The 20982-nt window shown below is 37.7% G+C and overlaps 1 protein-coding gene across 1 annotated transcript in view; it reads left to right on the top strand.

Moving 5' to 3' along the window:
• The window catches only part of Jakmip2 (janus kinase and microtubule interacting protein 2), a 70361-nt gene that overhangs the window by 7618 nt on the left and 41761 nt on the right, over positions 1-20982 (top strand). The window contains exons 2-9 of the mRNA XM_042692064.1: positions 5250-5747; positions 9334-9543; positions 11306-11404; positions 15660-15806; positions 16815-16955; positions 18661-18717; positions 19793-19912; positions 20646-20774. Coding sequence (XP_042547998.1) covers positions 5250-5747; positions 9334-9543; positions 11306-11404; positions 15660-15806; positions 16815-16955; positions 18661-18717; positions 19793-19912; positions 20646-20774 — 1401 coding nt within the window. The remainder of the gene's footprint in view (positions 1-5249; positions 5748-9333; positions 9544-11305; positions 11405-15659; positions 15807-16814; positions 16956-18660; positions 18718-19792; positions 19913-20645; positions 20775-20982) is intronic.

Here is a 20982-nt window from a genome sequence, read left to right as displayed (position 1 = left end):
ATAGTCTATCACTTGTGCCACAGCTCACCTCCACCTTTTTGGTGGTTAAATTGGAAATAAGATTCTCATCATTCTGCATCTATTGAGATGATCTTGTGGTTATTGTCCTTGCTTCTGTTGCTGCATTGAATTACATAAATTGACTTGCTTATATTGAACCAGCTTTGCACACCAGGAATGAATCCCACTTGATCACAGTGTGCGATTTTTTTTTTTTTTGGTTAGTTGTTGAATTCAGTTGGACAGAATTTTATTGAGAAGTTTTGCACTGATACTCATCAAAGAGATGGGTCTGTAATTCCCTTTCTTTGGTGAGTCCCTATCTGGTTTGGGGATGAAGATTATGCTGATTTCATAGAATGAGTTTGGTAATGATCTGTCTCTTTCAATTCCATTGAAGAGTTTGAGGATTATTGGCATGAGTTCCCCTTTAAAGGCCTTATAGAATTCTGCTGTGAATCCATCTGATCCTGGGCTTTTCTTGGATGGGAGGTCTTTCATTGCCATTCTATTTCATTACTTGTTATGTGTCTATTTAGTTGGTTTAAATCTTCTTAGTTTAGTTTTTATCAATATTTGCTATATTCTATTACTTCCAGATTCTCCTATTTTAGCATAAAGGTTCACAAAGTATCAACCACTCGGAAAAGCAGTATGGTGGTTTCTCAAAAAACTAAACATAGAGCTTCCATATGATCCAGCAATTCCACTCCTGGGCATCTATCCAAATAGCCACAAACCAGGCTACACTAAAGCTAACATCATGACCATGTTCATTGTAGCATTGTTTACCATAGCCCAAATATGGAGCCAACCCAGCTGTCCCTCAGTGGACAAATGAATCAAGAAAGTATGGCATATATATATATATATATATATATATATATATATATATATATACAGATACACACACACATATACACACACACACATATATACACACACACACATACAATGGAATTCTATGCTTCTATCAGAAAGAATTACATTGTCCCATTCATAAGGAAATAGAAAAATTTGGGAAAAATTATACTAAGCCAAGTAATCCAGACCCAAAGACACTTAGGCTATATGGTTTCCCTCATTTGTAATAATTAGAATATGCCTATTACTCTACAAGTAAATCCAACGGATAGTAAAAGACAAATAATTATACCTGGACACGATTAACTAAACAGCAGTCTAAACACTCACACAGTGGGAACAAAGGAGGATATTCTTAGGAGAGCATCACAAGGGCTCAATAGCTATGTGCATAAGATCATATAAAATGATACTGGTCAAAATGAACTCCAAGAAATGAAAGCAAGAAATATTTTGTAAGACTTTTTGTGGGTTTTTTATTTTCTTTCCTTTTTTTACTTTGGTTTATCCCTTCTATCACTATTTTTTAATTTCTGTCCCCTTTGTCTTGTATCTAAGTTTATCTGATTTGGGGAGTGGAAGGGGAAGCAGAGAAACAGTGAGACAAAGGGTGAAGCAGTTCAGCAGTGAAACCCACTAGACACTATATTGGAAATGAACTATACAACTCGGGTGGGGGAGAGGGAAGCCAGGAGGGGAAAAACTCGGAGAGAATGAGGGAGGAGGTGACACTGTTCAAAAGGAAATGTACTCACTACCTACCTTATGTAACTGTAATCCCTCTGTACGTCACCATTACAATAACATTTTTAAAATCTAAAAAGACTCATCATGGACTTTTCTGCATAGGCTGATTTTGAATCATGATCCTCAGTTCTCAACCTCCTGAATAGATAGAATTACAGGTGTGAGCCACAGCTGCCTAATTTCTTTATTCACTTTTGTTACAATTTCTCATGTACTAGGAAGAATTTCTACAATTTCCCTTAGGAGCATTTTATCCAACACCTTGCATTATGACATTGTCCCAAACGTCCAGTATAAATAAATACATCATGCTGAAATCGAAGAGGACTGTGTTTCTCTCACGTGAAGCAAAGTAATTTTTTCAATGTCTTATATAGAAGGTAAATTGAATTTCTATAGCATTAAAAGTTATTATATTTAGGACAGCATTCAGCAAACTTTTCCTATAAAGGGCAAGGTAGTAAATACCTTATTTAGTCTCAGTGAGCTAGACAATCTCTATGATACTACTCAACTCTATTATGATATGAAGCAGCCTTAAGCAATAAGAAAATGAATGAGCAAGGCTGAGTTCAAATGAAACTTTATTTAAATCCATGGATTTGGCCTATGGGTCATTGTTTGTTCACCCTGGGATCTGGAAGATAGCATCTTCTAGAATGATGGAGAACAAGATCTAGATTATCCTTACTGAAACATTGACAGCAGCAGCAAACAAAGGCTATGTTAAGGGTTTTTGTGTTTTGTTGCAATATTGTACAGAAAAGGCCTGCTATACTAAGTATACAAATCTGTGTTCTCTAAACTGTGCAACAGGTGTATTATCCTCGCTTCTTCTTAGCTAGAAGAACATACTAACATTAGTCCTTTATTCCACATATGCTCTGGCTCCTATTGTGTGGTGCATTAGTTACCAGTGGATACATGGTAATGACTTCAAGACTGAAGTAAGGAATGAACAAACAAGTCTAGAATAGACAAACAAGCATAAAATAGTGATAATAATAATAACAACAGCAAGAAAGAGGATGATGAAGAAGAAGAGGAGAAGGAGGAGGAGGAGGAGAGAAGAAGAAGAAAAAGGAGGAAAATCCAAGTAAAGAGATGTTTTGGTTGCTGGATTTGCAAGACAGGGGTAGTTGGTACCTAGCTGGGTCAGGAGGAATGAGCGGATCCAGAAAGGAACTGAGGGAAGGACAGAGCAATTGTAAGCCCTAGATAAGATACAATGTATGCTGTGTGCAGAAAACAGTAAGGTTCCCTGTGCCTGAAGTTCAGGTAGATAGGGAAATGGAGGGAGAACACAGGAACTGAAACCTTCCCAAAGAGTCATGAAAGCTGAGCCTCAGGAAATCATGAAGCTTAGGTTTTGGGATTTTTTTCCTCTACAGCCTAAAGGAATCCTGTACAAGTTTTGAGCAGATGTATAAATAAGAATAAACATAAGCTTTCAATGATACCCACAAGACACTATATTGGAAATGAACTTTACAACTTTGGGGCGGGGGGGGGGGGACAGGGAGGAGTGAGGGAGGTAGAGGAGGGAAGAGATCATGGGAGAACAACAAAGGAGGGGGTAACAATGCTCAACAAGAAATGTACTCATTACCTTACTCATGTAACTGTAGCCCCTCTGTACAGAATCTTTACAATAAAAAAAGAATAAACCTAAGCTTTACTAAAAGCACATTACCAATTATCTAGTTCACAATTAGTGAATTTAGGTAGCTCTGTGTTATTATTGTTATGATTATTATTGTTATTTATGATTACTTTTATTATTGCCTGGTTGTCTGTCCATTCCCTACTCCAGTTTTGAACCTCATAGATGACCATTACCATGTACCTTATTGAACTTAGTGAACCTTGAAGAACTCTACATTGACTTTGACTGAGATCATTGTAAATGCATTCCATTAATGTAATTAAGTTTCTTCCAGCAATAAATTTTAAAAGAACAAGCATAATTAGTTTTCATAGTACAGTTTATGTGATGCAATTTAGCCAAAATATCATAAATTCCACATGTGGCCCCCATATACATGATTGACAAGTAAATTTTACATCCTTTCTTTCACAATATGTCTTCAAATTCCCAAGGGCATTTGACATCAGAGTATTCTCAAGTCAATCCTGCAATACTCCAAGTGCTCACTGCAACAGTAGTCACCATACTGGACCACACCCCTCAGAGCATGTGAGAGGGGAGGCATCCAGGAAATAGCCTCAAGCCTAAGCTGGAGGTGAGACCAAGGATGCTCATTCACACTTGCCTGGCTTCTGCTTTTACCAAGTGCCTTGTGCTCCAAACTCTTTTAGAGCAACCATTTTGAGAATCGTTTCTTTTTGTCTTTAAAAAATAAGATCCATAAGATGTTATATGGCCTTAGAAGAGTACTGTTCTAATTAAAGGTAGGTAAATCATTGAGGTAAGTAAAATCTCAGACAGTTCACCTTATAATTAGAATGATTTCAAAAGGACTTTGAATCTCAAACACTTATTTTTAGCTGAAACAGTCCTGGGGTTTGAACCCAGCCTCCCACTTGCTAGGTTGGTGCTCTACACTTGGCCTGACAGTTCCAGGGATGAAAAGACCATCATCAAAATAACCAGCAAAAAGTTCAGCTGGAGGTGTGGCTCAAGTGGTGGAGTGCCAGCTAAGCCAGCAAACCATGTGAACATAAGGTTCTGAGCTCAAACCCTACTACTATCCTCCGCTTCTAGTGAAACGATTAGAAGCAATCATTATTACACTGGTCAAAGCACTGGCTTAGAGTATAATAGACATATAAGAATGAGAGTGGAGAAAGAATGTTGAGAGGTCTATGGAGTATGCAGAAATAAAAGCAGCCACTAAAGTCTGAGAGTAGGACTCAAAAAAGTACAGGCTTTTGGTTTCATGCTTCGCTGCTGGGTGATTGGTGCATGCATGCATGCATTACCTTTGAGGATGGAGCTGGGATTTCATAGTACCATGAAGTTGTGGCTATAGTGACCTGTCTTCATCTTCTGGTTCCTCATTCGCAGCAAGTCTCTGCAAAGAAAAGGAGGGAGAAGCATCCTTCATCATCTAATTTCAGGCACCGATTCATGTGCCTGATCACACTATCAAACTCTGAGCTCTCCAGAGATGCCCACATGTGTCCGTTTCTATCTAGTCAGGGTTGTAGAGTCTAAAAAAGCTCTCCAGGTGTTCTGCATTGAATTCTAATCCACCAAAGGGAGGCCCATGATAGAAATTGTCCCTATTAAAAAAAAAAATCTATACCAATTGTCTGGAGGAATGGGGTGGGGAATGAACTTTGTGATTGATGGGTCTGGGATTCTGGATTTCTGACAAGCTTCTTGTTCATCTGCAGATCACACAGGAATAATAAGGCCCGACAAGATCAAGCATTTGTCCGAGCAGCATTAAGATAAACCGTCTGTGGTGTTCCATCTTCTACACCTGATACCCCTAGCTTGAAGTCTAGGAATAGGTGATTTCCTTTCCTCTGAGCACAGAGTGGCCTAGAAGTTTTCAAAAGCGAATGAAGTTTCAGGGAATCATAGCAGCCTGCCTTGCAAATCCTGCTTGGGAGCATATGCTCCCTTGGAGGCTCACTTCTTTTCATCCTCTCGCGTTCTCTGCCTTTAGGTGTCCAAGCTTGAAAGAGAGAAGACTCAAGAAGCGAAGAGGATCCGCGAGCTGGAGCAGCGCAAGCACACCGTCCTGGTGACGGAACTCAAAGCCAAGCTCCACGAGGAGAAGATGAAGGAGCTGCAGGCCGTGAGGGAGAATCTCATCAAGCAGCATGAGCAAGAAATGTCACGGACAGTGAAGGTGCGGGATGGAGAGATCCAGAGGCTCAAGTCGGCCCTGTGCGCTCTCCGGGATGGCAGCAGTGACAAAGTACGGACAGCGCTCACCATCGAGGCCCGGGAAGAGGCCCGGAAACTGTTTGATGCAGAGCGCCTTAAGCTCTTACAGGAAATTACAGACTTAAAAACGGCCAAGAAGCAGGTGGACGAGGCTCTGAGTAATATGATCCAAGCGGATAAAATCAAGGCCGGGGATCTCAGAAGTGAACATCAGTCTCACCAAGAAGCCATCTCAAAGATCAAGTGGGAGTCGGAGCGGGATATTCGGAGGCTGGTTAGTAATTTCATCAGACCAAGGCAGATACATTTCTCTTTCCAGGTTTCAAAGATCCATGGGATTTGCTTTGGAGGTGTTTCCTTGTCAGTAGGTTACAAACAATGCCCGTGTTTTGGAGGCCTGACCCCAAACAGCATAGATCAGTAAGTAGGGAGGTAGGGAGGTAAATAAACAGATTAATATCCCAAAACCTAAACTGCAAATGCAAGAGATTTGGGGATTATCCTTTGTCAAGGTAGCACGATTCTCCTAGGCCCCTCTTGTACATGGAATACATAATAGTCAATGATTGCTCTTTTCCTGAATTCATGAACACATTTATTTAAATGTATTCTAAATGTTGAGCTATTCCATAGTCACCCCTTGTTCTGTGGATGCCATCGGGTGAGTTAAAGGAGCGAGGAGATATTTATGATTTTCAAGATGTCTGAAAATGGCTGCCACAGAGAACATTCTGAATGATTCAGCAGTATTTCTTTCTAAACAAAACACAGAGGCAAAAATCATGACTTAGGCTTAAAATAGAACTTTTCCACAAAATCAGCAAAGGGCATTCTAAACAAGAGCTAGTGTGCTATTTTCATTTTTCAAGACGTACCTCAACCCTGTGCAGAGTTGGCTCTTTCCTTGTAATGTGTATAATTAAGAGCCATACAGGTCTTTCACCACACTCAAAGATAAAACAAATCTAACATCTAAAAGCTCTAATGTCCTAAGTTGACATTGTCCAATTATTTTAGAAACAGTTATATTCATCTACATTCAGAAGTTTAGTATTAACTATATCTTAGGATTTATCTTAATAGAATCAACTCTTGCCTATTAGAATATACTTCATGCTTCCTTGGGAAAACTATGCTTTCCTTCTGTGTCTGCCAGTGTTAAAGGACTCCATTTTTGTACTTTGGATGGTATCTCTAAGGGGTCTGAAAACTAATCAAGAGTAACTTTCTTTGTACTATAATACAGTATGGCTATAAAATATTGCCAGTACCACACTTTGAGTTTTCTTTTTAACTTCAATTGGTTTTACTGCATTGCTTGACAGTAAAGACCAAACAGTGCAGAAATATTGATCTCTTGCCCTGCCTTTGGTTTTATGAAATGATGGTGGTTGAAGAAAAACCGGTCACGATTGTGAACTCTGGAGTTGCCAGGTAGGTAAAGGAAGTTTTGCAATAATACTTTTTGGGTTAATGGCTTTTTGTGTGAGTCAATATTGGGACTTGAACTCAGGGCTTTGCAATCCCATGGGGGTATTTTATTCCTGGCTGTTGCTCTACCACTTGAGCCATGCCTTTAGTTGTGATTAATTGAGATAAAAGACACTTCGATTTTCTGCCCACTTTGGCACTGAACCTTGATTCTCATCTTAATCTTATGAGTAGCTAGGGTTATAAGCATGAGACGTGTATACCAAGCATGTTAAAGGCTTTAATGTATCATCTATGAGTATATGACTCGTTGAGTTATAAATATGATTTCCTTTCATTAGCACATTGCTAAGGCAGACATGAAATCTCCTTTAATACAAACAAATTAACCACTTGAAGAATGGTTCAAAGATGTGGTGGTGAGGGGCTGGGAAGGTGGTAGAGCGCTAGCCTTGAGCTGAAGAGCGGAGGGACAGCGCCCAGGCCCAGAGTTCAGGCCTCATGACCAGACCCAAAGAAAAAAAAAAACGTGGTGGTGAATATATAATAGCATGAGTAGTTCTTTCAAGAATACACATGCACTGTATTTCTTTTCTTCTTACTCAATCTTAGAGCCACTGAGATCCACTTTTGGAAACAAAGGGAATTCTAGTATAATATCCCTTAAGAAACAGACCTGTGGTTAGTTTTCAGTATTTTAGGTGAGAGTTCATACTGAGAATGACTATACAATTAGTACTGAGCCTCCTCAGTACTAATTATTAGATATTCCACAGGAAACTATTATGGGAAATGGTAGAAAAACGTGGGTAGTCTTGGAGCAAATATGACACATGGATTTGCAGAGCAGGCTTTAGAATTAAAAAACTGAACTAATGATCAGGCACTATCATTCACAAGCCAAGTGACTATGGCAAAGGTGTTTAAGCTTTCAAGTTCTCTGTCATCATCAATAAAATGAGGAAAACAGGGTGCACTGGATAGGATTATTATCAAATGATATAAGATGCAGAAAGATCTTGCTATAGTGCTTGAACTATAATTGAAGGCTTTACATTTTCCATTATGGTAATGAAGATGATTAGACTGGTAATTCAATGGTTTCCTAGCAAGTTCAGTAGATAGAGTTCATCAGTCCCTGCTAGGAATATGCACTGAAGCTATATTAAGCTGTCAGTATCACTGCACATGACAAATGAATGTGTTAACCTGATTCAAATAGCACTGGACTCAAATATTCAACAAGAAGTCAGAAAATACAGATGATATTTTTGTGCCAAATTAACAAGGCACTATCTTATTCCTTACCTAGTTATGAGATGATGGATACTACAGGATCATGTAGACTTTACCCAATGCCCTTCTGAAGTTTGTCTAAAATTTAATTGTGAGTCTTAGAATAAATCACTAAAGAATTTGTTTTTGAATATGTGACTATCTTAACACAATTTTGATTCCAAATGCTTTTTTCCTCTTTTCTCCTGATCTAAAGAGCACAAGGAAGATTTATACAAAGTTACTTATTAAATAGAGGAAGGCAATAGTTGATGGAGGAAAACAGCACAGGGTTTGTATTCATGTCCTCTCTTACCTTTGTTGTGAGTATTCACATAGATTAGGGTGAGAATATTCACATAGAATAGATGAGAAGAAATATTCTACCCAATGATTATCCTTTCTTCAAAATATAGTTTATATCTTTGTCCAAAGACAACAAAAAGTTTTCAGTGGAATTTTGGTCTACAATGCCTGTGGCCTTGAGTTAAGAAGTGTCTTGATGTTATGCTTAGGCTCAACACGAATCAGTGTGGATGTCAATGAATATAGGCACAGATGTAAGAGGAGGTGTAATGGATGCTGATACTACCAGGAGTTTTCCAGTCCTGTTCTAGTATCAACTGTGCTGTTTTGACAATAATGATAAAATGGTTACTTACAACTGGATGCTCAAAAATTCTGAGAATGGAAAGAACACTATCATACGAACCTTTGAAGGGACCTTCCTCCAAATTCACCATTTAAATGCCAGCATCTCGGAACTAGTTACAAATGGCCAGCTAATAATAGTAACTGGTCATTGGAATGAACTCGAAATGCTCATTCCCCCCACAAGAAAAGGTAATAAGCAATTTGTTCTGGGAAAACTTATGGTAAAATATATAGACTCCATCCTTATTAACAATAGTCACCCAGACCATTTCATCCAAATTATTGATTAGAGACATCTATACTAAAAATAGAAACTAAAAATGGAAACAATGTCTCTCCTTGCCTCTTTTCCTAGGAGAGCCTTCCATTACACAGTGTTGTTCAGTGGTGAGTTTGATACACCTGTCATGTTCATGAATCAGAAGAAGTACATATCATTGTGAAAGTTAGCCTCCTGATAGCCTTGCTAAATAAAATTCCTTGGGTCTTATTAAATTCAGATGGATGAAATCAAAGCCAAGGACAGGATCATCTTTTCCCTGGAAAAGGAACTGGAAACCCAGACTGGCTATGTACAGAAACTCCAACTGCAGAAGGAGGCCTTGGATGAGCAGCTCTTCCTGGTCAAAGAGGCCGAGTGCAACATGAGCAGTCCCAAACGAGAAATTCCAGGAAGGGCTGGAGACGGCTCTGAGCACTGCAGCAGCCCGGTAAGTCTGTCTGCACTGAGGTTAAGAACTTCAGAGTCATCTTTTATTTAGCTGCTAAGTTTTACTTTTCACTTAAGCTCTTTTCCTGTTTACTACAAAGAAATCAATTCTACCTCCAAGTGTAAAGCCAGGCAGTACCTTGGGAGCAGGGGTTTCTAAACTCGTAGACAAGAAAGTGGTCTGGATTACATTAGTAGTTCACAGGAGAATTGCAGGTCTCTTCAAGTCCTTCAAAGATGTTTCTTAGCCAAACAAGGACTACTCAAATGTGAGTCTAAGAATCATAAATTAAATGGAACTGTTTTTCCTTTTGTCAAGAATGGTCACTTCCTATCCTGCGAACAACTGGGTTAAAAAATTGGTACAGATTCTTATCATTTGCAACATTTGAAATATATACTTGCTTAGGAGAACCAACCATTTGTCATCAAAGCTGGAAAGCCTCGAGTCTGGTTGAAGTTGCCATTTATTTCCCTGAATTTTCGTAATTTGTATCAGAAATTATTTTCAGAAGTACTACTAGAGATGCCAGCTTGTATATGATCTGCCATAACATTTTATACCCTTCAAATTATTTAGCTGCTAAAAAGATGAAATGTATTATTTAGGAACAGAGATGAACTCCAAAGCGCTACTTAGAGCAAAGTAATGAATAATTCTATGAACTGGTTTTCAGGATGTGTGTGTGTGTGTGTGTGTGTGTGTGTGTGTGTGTGTGTGTGTGTGTGTGTGTGTGTGTGTGTGTGTGTGTATCCCCCAATAGGTGGTAGGAAGCACACTGATTGATGCAGGATATAGCAAATGTAAATCTCAGTTCTTTTGCTGACACCTACCACAGGGTGGCACAGATGCCAAGAGAAAGAGCCAAAGATCTGGATCTGTCATTAATTGTCTCCAGCTCTATACAGTAAAGACTTTAGTAGTACTGTGTGAGTCTAGTCTATAATATTGAGCACACAAGTGGCATATAGTTAATGTTCAATATATACTAATTTTTTGTCTGTTGACATGAACCACATTACCTGGAATGAGTTGTGATTTCTCTGAATTCTACCCCTTCTGCTGAATCCTCTAGGATACTGCAACTTGCAGGATATAATGTAGATAAAGCTGCTCTTTCATTATCACAATGAAAAATAAAATTGCCTGCCTACGATCATGATAATAACACTCCTGCAGTGTAGAGTTAAGTCATGATGGCTGTATATAAGAGGATTTATGGCAATTCTAGCAGTGGATAGGCCAATTGTGTTGGGCAAAACATCTTAGTGTAAAGCCTTTTTAACTGAAGGCAATGCACTTTCCTCATGCTGATCTTTTTCTCCAAGAGTGTTCCAGAATTTACAAGATCCCACCTGTACTTCCTACCCCCTCTCCTCTGCAGCTAAGTGCAGTAGCAGGAAGGTGTCTAACCCAAGAAAGCTGTGTGCATCTGTGACAAAGGAATGTTCCTCTACCCTCTTGTAATCACGTGACACTGGTCGCTGCACACGACTCTCGTAAACTGATACAACCTTTGCCACTACTGGCTCCATGAGCCTGGGCCTCAGAGATCACACATGGAATTCATTCGCATTCTTACTCAGGCTTGATCTTCAACCCCAATGATCAGTATTGAGAATTAGGAAAGGGAAAGAATGTGTCGTCCCTGAATGAAAGAATATTTTAACAGGCCATGTGAGGGAAACTTATTCCATTTGTGAGCAGTATTCCAAATGCTGTGAAAAGTATAATTGGAACATGCCCACTTTTTCACATATAGGACTTGAGAAGAAATCAAAAGAGAATAGCTGAACTGAATGCCACTATAAGAAAATTAGAAGACAGGAATACCTTGCTTGGAGATGAACGAAATGAATTGGTAAGTCACACTGAAACTATTTTTAGTGCTCTTAAGCTTTATGTTATAGGCGTATGTTATGCTACGTAATATATGTTTTGCTTTCTTTTATGTATAACACAAAAAATGCACAAATAGCAAAAGCTCAGCCTAATAAGTATTTGCAAAGTCCAGATGAATAAATGCAAGATTCAGGTATCAGTACTTACTGTCTTGGGACTACTCACATCCTTCTAACATGATCACTAGTATAACTTCTACCACCACAATGTTTATTAACATTTAAATACATCTATATATTTGTGTGTGCGTGTGCACACGCACGCAATTTGGGGTTCTGAACTCAGGGTTTTGTGTTTGCCAGGCAGACACTTTACCACTTGAGCCAGACCTCCCAAGTCCTTTTATTTAGTCTTTGTTAATTTTCCTAATGGGGGCAATCTGTATTATAATCCTTCTAATTATACTTCCTTTATAGCTGGGATAACAGGCACACACTAGTACACCTCTCTTTTCATGGGTTGAGATAGGGGTCTCTTTATGCCTAGAGTGATCTCAAACCACAATTCTCCCAATACTCTCCTCCCAGGTGGCTGAGACCACAGACATGATCCTACAGCTACCGCACCTGGTATGATTTTCTTAGTCAGTCATGCGATATTTATACATTTGTGTTTGGCTCCTTTTAATCAGTGTTATGTTAGTGAGATTGATCCACTGTGCTGCATATAGAACAGCTTCACTCTTCATTACTGTGTAGTATTCAGTTACAGTATCAAAAAGGTGTTCTCATGCTATTATTAAGGGATATTTGTATTGTTTCTTAAAGCACTGAAGCTGCTAGGAATGGTGAAGCTATAAATATTTGGTGAAGAAGCATGGTCATAAAAGAATTAGAATGAAAGTTTACATAGTATGTATATATCAGTCTTAGTAATTATTAGTGTCATACAGTTATAACCGTTTACATTCCCACCAACAAGGTAGACAACTGCAATTTCTCCCCATCTTTCACAGCCTGCAACGATCATTCTCCATTTCAGCCATTTTTTCTAGTTATGAATTGTACTCTTACCTTGATACTATTTTTTATCATTTCTAATGAGGTTGGGTGGTTTTCAGGTATCTATGGCATTTTTTATATCTCTCAGAATTTGTCCTCAGCCTTTTGCCCATTTTTGGGCTGTGTTTTATTTGATTAATATCAGAGCTTTGTAACATCACTTGTGAGCTATTATTTTTCATATATAATATACATAGATACATAATGCATTATAATAATATGTAATATAGATAGATCATATATATAATATTATTTTCACTGGCTAACATTTTTACCTTTTTAATGGAGTAATTCATACAAAGGAGTTATTTCAGCCTTTCCTTTAAAAAAAAGTATGTGCATTTTTGGCCATAATTTCTCTTCTAGCCTCATCTTACAAGTTTCGATGTGTTATAATGTATGGTATTTTATTCCAACTCTTTTCTAACATCATGCGATTCTTCTTTGATACAGAAATGGTACTTATAAGTGTAAGGTTTGATTTCCAAACATTGAAGGTTTTCAAGTTATCTCTTTAATGCCAATAATCCTACCAGAGCAAGAGAATATAGTCTGTAGTATTTCATTTGTTTGGAATCTTGAGATTTCATTACGGTCCTAGCATATGGTCAGGTTTAGAAATGTCCCTCAAGTTTACATGAAAAGAAGGTGTATTCTCTGAGTGTGTAGCTCAAGTTTGTGAAACTCTTTGTTCTGATTTATATTTTTTCTGCATGTTCTTTCAGTAGATTTGTCTGTATTTCTCTTAGTTTTGTCTGTTGTATTTTATATATGTATTTGAAGTTAATAAGCACATAGAAATTAATATTTGTTGGATGTTTTTAGCATATTAGTCAACTATGAAATATTTTCTTCAATGTAGGATTTGTTGTCTTAAATTCTATCTGTTACTAGTTGAATTTATATCAGATATGTTTTCTTTTTCTGTGGACAGAGTATTTAAACTCTCTTGCTTTCTTTCTCACAGCTGATGCTCTATCACTTGAGTCACATCTCCATTCTGGCATATTTCCTGGTTATTGGAGATGAGGCTTACAGTCTTTTCTATCTGTGCTGAATTTTGAACTGAGCTTCTCCAGGTTTCAGACACTTGAGTACCTGGGATTACAAGCTTGAGCCATTGGCACTCAGCCAGATTATTTTATTTTATTTAGTGTATATACATATATATACACTAAATATATACACTATATATATTATCTATGTATACATATACATCCACATACAAACTTTATAAACTTAATTTCAATATATAAACTTTATATACCTATTTAAGCTTTATATAAACTTTAACTTATAAATGTTAGTTTCATATATAAACTTTATGTAAAAATTAATTTCATTTATAAAGTTTACAAACTTAAACTAAATATATGTGAACTTTAATTTCCATCTTTCTCTGCTATATTTAGAGGATATCTCTTAAAAATAACATTTTGAGGTGCTATAGGAATTTATTATTGATTCATGTCATGTTGGAATTATAGATATTTTCTTTGTTCTTATCTGCATTTTCTATAAATAATATGCACAAAGTAATCTTAAAAATATAAAACTCGCATCACCTACCTATAGAAAAAAAGATAAAGATTAAAGTAATTGACCCAGTAGAATGAGGTATGATAAATAACAATAATGTATATACTTAACATTTAATATTAATGATTCAGACACTGAAAATTCTCTCTGATTATTAGGTCAGATTATATATAAAAACAAACTCCAGTTTTGGCCCTAGATATAAAAATGGGAGTTTTCAAATGGAATTTGGGATGAAGTTGAGGAACTGCAGTGGGTTTTTGTCAAATGCTAATTGGTAATGGTTTATTCCTTTAGCATCTCCCAAAATGATAAACTTTTTACATCATGAGAATGAATACCTAAAAACTCTTCTTAGATGTTTCTGGTATACCTCTCCTTTCCCGCTGTACAAAGATCTCATTCCTGTACACATCTATACTCATAGTCATTAGTATGGGAAGAATACAGTAACAGGGAACCCATTAAAGTTCCCAAAAATTCATCATCCAGACAGGAGAGTTTGAGAGTAAAAGGGAGAGAAGGACAGTGAAAAATTAACTCAAGCCAATATTCATAAATGTAGACCAGTGATCCTTAATTAGAGGCTATCTGGGAAGTACCTGAAGGCATTCTTGGTTGCCACCCTTGGCAAGTGGTTCCTGGCTTCTAATGAGCAGAGAGCAAACAGCAGCAAGGCTGCTCAACATTCTACAATGCATATAACAGAACCTTTCTATTGAAGAAAACCTGGCCAAAAGTGTCAAGGATGCTGAGGTTGAAACAATGTGTCTTAGCATTAGTGAGCTGAGATTATATGATCATGCTAAGTTATGAATGGGTAACAGTACAGTCTAGCTGCAAAAGCTTGATGAGACATAGATATTTTAAAACATAATCATATGCTGGGCACTGATGGTTCACGTCTGTAACCCTAGCTACTCAAGAGGCTGAGATCTGAGGATCACAGTTCAAAGCCAACTCTGGCAGAAAAGTCTCCAGGAGACTCTTTTCTCCAATAAACTACTAAAAGAAAACGAAGTGGTGCTGTGGCTCAAGTGGTAAAGCGCTAGCCTTGAGCACAAAGAGGCTCAGGGGCAGTGCCCAGGCCCAGAATTCAAGCCCTACCACCACCACCACCAACAACAAAAATAAGCATTAAAACACAGTCATTAGTTTAAAAAAAAGTTATAACGAAAACAAAACAAAAATAAATCATGTTTCTTCTGTTGTTGTTTTTCAATAAAGCTTCCTTTAAGCTAGCCAGCCTTACTGAGAGTTGCTATACTTCAGCAAGCTCACTGAAGAACAGAACAGAGTTTGGAGACCCAGAGACTTGGAATTCGGAGGGGCTACTATGCCTTTCTGAGCAGAACAGAGTGACTGAGGTGGAGAAATCAGAGAGCCAGGGAGTTAAGACTCCTGATCATTCACAAAAGGCAAATCCTGCAGACCATTACAGGTTACACTGATGTGGAGTTCTGAGGATTCTGATTAAAAGCACTAGTGGAAAATGCAAAAAAAGCAATGGGTCTTTTTAAATGGAGAACTGGAGTGACAATAGTTAGGTCTGAGACACAGAGTGAAGCAGACAGCGGTATCTTTGGGGTTGCCATCTCCCCACCCAGTCATCATCTTTTTCTACCTCTCTTCCACCCAAGTACAAGAGATAAGTTCTACCTTCTTTCTTCCCAGTTAAAACGAGTACGGGAAACTGAAAAGCAATGCAAACCTCTCCTGGAAAGGAACAAGTGCCTCGCCAAGAGAAATGATGAACTGATGGTGTCTTTGCAACGTATGGAGGAAAAACTAAAAGCCGTTACCAAGGAAAACTCAGAAATGGTGAGTCTCATAGCCTTGGCAAACTATAGCTTCCTTTTAAAAGAAAGTTTTTGTTCTGCCTTATTGTTTCTTCTCAGCTTATTTATAAAACACAGTGCTATAAGCCCTGCTTTCACTGTATTTGATATTGATATAATTTGTGGAAGGGAAAGGAAAAAAGCAAATCGTTTAAATAGGGATACAGATGGACCCATTACAACAATGAGATGTACAAGACATTATGTTGAAAAACGAACTTTACAATTTTGGTGGGGTGGGGGGGTGGGAAGGAGAGAGGTAAGGGGTGGGGGGGGGGGAGGAGAGGGGAAGGGATGGTAAGGGGAAACAAAGGAGGAGGTAACAATGCTTGATAAGAAATGTACTCACTATCTTGCCCATGTAATTGTAACCCCTCTGTATGGTATTTTCACAATAATAATAATAATAATAATAACAATTGGAAGGATGAAAAATGAAGCCCTAGAGTTCAAACACACACACAAAAAACACAGTGCTATTTGGAATTACCCTTATATAAGCAAGGGAGCCAGGGAGCCTTAAAGAAGCAAGCAAAGGAAGGTGGCTGTTCTGAATTTTAGAAGGTTTCTAAATTTGCAGACCTGTAGGAGTGCTTCCAGAAATCTGCATGGGCTCTAAAACCTTGGAAATAGAAGCAAGGCTTTAGAGAGTCTCCTCATAGAAACTCTCTAGGGAGCTCAGTTACCTTGCCTTCTAAGAACTTACATAACAGTGGGGAAAGAGATATTTATCTTGTATTGAATATGGACAAGGAGTTTGTTAATGTCCTCTGTAGAGATTTTCAAGCAATTGTAGAGCTCCCTCACAGCTTTAACACACTTAGCAGATAAACGGTGTGTGAGAGCTTTAGTGGGTAAGTGTAAAGTATGAATATGAGGGGAGTAATGTTGAAATTTAGCTCTAACATTATACACTTGTGAAAAATATATTAACGACTGAAGTTTAGGATTTTCAAAGGTCTTACCTGTACTTTCTTCTTTTCTAATCCAGAGAGAGAAAATTACATCCCATCCGCCCTTGAAGAAGTTAAAATCTCTAAATGACCTTGACCAAGCTAATGAAGAACAGGAGACAGAATTTCTAAAACTTCAGGTCATTGAGCAACAGAACATTATTGATGAGCTCACAAGGGTAGGTCTTAACTCTGTAAACTCTAAAAGTTTCCCAAGGTCAAGCGGACAAAAACTCAACATACACTGGAAGCACTTAGTGATTTTGGATTAATTCCATAGACCCACTTCTTAAGTAATTTAAAAATAGTTTGTATTATCAAACTGCCTTACTCTTTTCCAATTATAATCCCTTGCTAATGAATGTAATAACAAATAATGGTTGCAATGCACCTTAGAAAAATTTTCAAATGCATTATTATGTAAGAATGTAGAGTGTGTATCTTGCAATTGCTTCCGAGTATCTGATCTTGTGGGTCAGAGATTAAATATTTTCCCTATAATAACAGAACCAAGACTGTAGTAGACCTGTCTACCAAAACCTCATCATCAGCACATAGAACACAGATGAATTTTAACAAATGTTTGCTAAATAACAGCAACACCGTGATTATGCAACAAAGCTAGATTTTCAGTCCAGGTTTTCAGATTGTTACTTGGGTATTTGCTGATTGACAGAGTACTTATTGCTCCCATTTGCATCTGGCTGTGGTCTGTTAGCAGTAACACAGGCTGAGATCTCTGTTCTTCTTTGCCTTCCTCTTCATTCTGATGATGATATCCTTGGTTTTTCTCACGCCAGGAGAACTAGTGATGGAGGGTAGGGTGAGAGTCTTATATAATAGTCTATAATAGTCTACAAAGTGTCAGGGGTCTTTCTTAGACAATAGTCTGGAAAGTAGGTGAGCAAGATGATTTATTACTATTGAGGAAAGGAAAGATTATAACTTGTTTGTAATATTTCTCATTCAATCCTTTAAGGTTTTTAAGTTGAGTATATGTTATAATGTAAGCACACTAGATTAGGAGGGTAATCAATCTAAGTATATAAGGTATAAATCACTGTTAGAAGTTTCAGCTCTATTTAGGCCATATAATCAAAATATTTTTCCTCTAAAGACAAAAAAACATTCAGAAAACCTACAAACTTTAACCAAATTACTTCAGAAACATAGTCTGAAGCCTCAGAGAACCCTCACTAACCTCCAAATTTAATAACTTACACATTTCGAGTATTCACTAGTCTAGGAATGTGCTGAGTTTGAGTCCCCTGAGATTAAGCCCCAGGTTTCTGTAGAATTTTGAGATCTCTAAGCATATTAATTCATGATATAGTCCATCTAGCATACATGTGCTGAGTTAATATATAGGTGCTTAATGAGTAAACCCAAGATTTCCTCAATATCTCCATTCACAGCAAGAATAGATCAAGAAATTGCTCGGTGTTTCTAGCTTTTCTTTGATTTTCACAGAGCATCCCCCCCACTCCCAGATATAAGTAAAACAAAAGTTAAACACTAGATGACTGCAACCAACTAGTCATTCTGCGTTCTGTCTCATCTTCTCCTGCCCCAGGATGCAAGCAAGAGTGCAGAAACAGTCAAGGGACAGCTTTCTACCCCTTACAAGAGATAAGATGAGATGAACGGTGCTTTATTGTGCAATCTCATTTTGTTTTCTGAACACAAATCAAAGTAATTTTTGTGTCTCAGCAAAGGAAAACTGTTTTGGGAGACTATAAATGTCTGTTCTTAGAATGACTTGGTTTTCAAGTATAAGACAAAAATTTGAGCCAAAATACGTATGTCATACCTCAAAGAAACCCACATTGTCTATAGGAAAAATGAGCCGACTCTAGATCTGAAAAGTCCACCTCTGTTTTCCAGGACCGAGAAAAACTCATCCGTAGGAGAAAGCATCGAAGAAGCTCCAAGCCCATTAAGGTAATAAGAAACTAGGTTATCAGGTTATCAGCTGAAGAGGGGAAGCTTGCCAACGGACCTTTGTGGAGAAAAAAATGTGATAAATCAAATGTCCCTGATCTGCAGTAACCATGAGCTTTATTTTCTAGAAGAAAAATCTCTCCAATTGACATTGCCAAGTAAAATGACTATGCTACTTATTTTAATCTAAAAAGGGTTGAATTAATATGATTTCTCTGAATGGCAAAGCTACCAGGTTTAGTGTAGAAAGACTTATATGGCAAGTTGGAGAGTTACTCTCCAAGAACACTCAGGAGATACAGATGATTTGATTGATTCCTACTAGTGAATGTTAAATTCTTATGCCTACACTATATTTGATTAATATATTCACTCAAGAGTGTTATATTTGCTTTGTTTAATATATACCCTTGATAATGACTCTCGCCATCCACCAATATCTTTTAAACACAACCCACAAAAACTTCATTGTAAAGTTTGTCTGTTAGTTTGATTGTGGTGTTTATTTTTTCAACTACATCAATTAATTTAGATGTAGAACTGGATGACAAGATCTGACAATCCGCTTTATTTAGATGCCTGGATTTTTCAGTCACTTGAGCACATTTTAAATATACAAAGAGAAAACCACATTAATTCATCATGATGGAAATGTAAGATATAAGACGTGATGATGATTTTGTGAAAATTGCCAAATCTTTTTGTTTGTTTGTTTGTCTCATCGCTGAGGACTGAACTCAGGGCCCGGCACTTGCCAGACAAGTGCTCTTCCACTGACTGAGCTAAATCCCCAACCCCCAGAATTGCCAAATCTTGATTACTGAATTATCACTTCAAAAAATACCTACAAGTGAGTTTCAGTTTAGCATGCCCACGAAATATATTTGACCACATCAGAAGTGAACGAATGAGGGAGACACACATATTGGTATGATTGTGTCTATGTCTAATATTTTTATTTCATCCAAGAAGCCTTGAATAATTCACATCTGCTCAGCTACTCTTGTGTCAATTATCAGGGTTGTAAGCTCTCTCCACTGTCCGCTGTCCACCATATGTATTTCTTTCTGTTTAGAGGCCGGTTTTGGACCCATTCATTGGATATGATGAGGATTCCATGGATTCGGAAACTTCATCCATGGCCTCATTTAGAACAGACAGAACACCAGCTACTCCTGATGATGACTTAGATGAAGTAAGTTTCTCTATTTTCCATTTCTCCATTTTGGAACATTGTCCTCAAACCTTTGCTTTAAATGAGAGGGGAAAAAATGTATTTCATGTTTCATTGCCTTTATGATTCACAAAGGGGTCATCAACTTGGTCCTAATGGAGGCCAACTTTGTGACCACACTTGACTGCTACTACTTGATAAATAACATCACCTAGATCAAGTAACTCTTCTAGAAATGTGTGTACAATTAACCTCCTTGTTATGCAGAGTAAACTACCTAAATTTAATTTCTGACAAAAATTTTCTGATGATGGTGTTATTCCCTGAGTTTTATAAGATGGAAAAATATAAAACCATTTTTATAATTCATTTGGAACACATTATAATTATAAATTTATTTGTGGCTATAAGTAGTTTGAAAAGAAATGGGAACGAAACTCTTAAGTATTACTGCCTCAAATCTAGACAAAAAACCCGGGCGTAATCTCTCATTTGGATCTAACATTGGCTGACCAAATTAGTTGCCATTAGAAATGTATAAATAAATACTTCTTTTACTGCAAGGACTGCTCATATGTTTTGTAATACCTATCTTGAAATATTTCAGTGTTTGCACCTATACTTCAGAATTAAAAAGAAGACCAACCAACATTAAATCAAACACAGCGTACATTTTCCTTAAAAAGTAGACAAATGGTAGTATTCTCATTGCACACAGAACTCAACCTAACACAATCACTGTTCTGACCTCCAGAGTTTAGCGGCTGAAGAATCTGAGCTACGATTTCGACAGCTAACAAAAGAGTATCAGGCCCTCCAGCGAGCATATGCCCTCCTGCAGGAGCAGACTGGAGGCATCATTGATGCCGAACGCGAAGCCAAGGTTAGTGCGCCTGCGCCTCTGGAAAGGGCTCTGGATTCGTTTGCCAAGGCCACAGCATGCAAGTTCCATAGGCATAAAAGAGTCAGTAGGACAGCTTTCCCTGTAACTTATCCCTTCTGAGGCTTTTGAACTCTCTTACCTTTTATGTTGACAAACTTGGATCTACAGCCATTTAGAACCAGAGCAATGCCTTTGTTCCTTTAAAAGA

The sequence above is a fragment of the Dipodomys spectabilis genome, unplaced genomic scaffold, assembly GCF_019054845.1.
Source record: "Dipodomys spectabilis isolate Male_0828 unplaced genomic scaffold, ASM1905484v1 ptg000147l, whole genome shotgun sequence".
Taxonomy (NCBI): domain Eukaryota; kingdom Metazoa; phylum Chordata; class Mammalia; order Rodentia; family Heteromyidae; genus Dipodomys; species Dipodomys spectabilis.
This window is presented reverse-complemented; position numbering and strand designations above follow the sequence as displayed.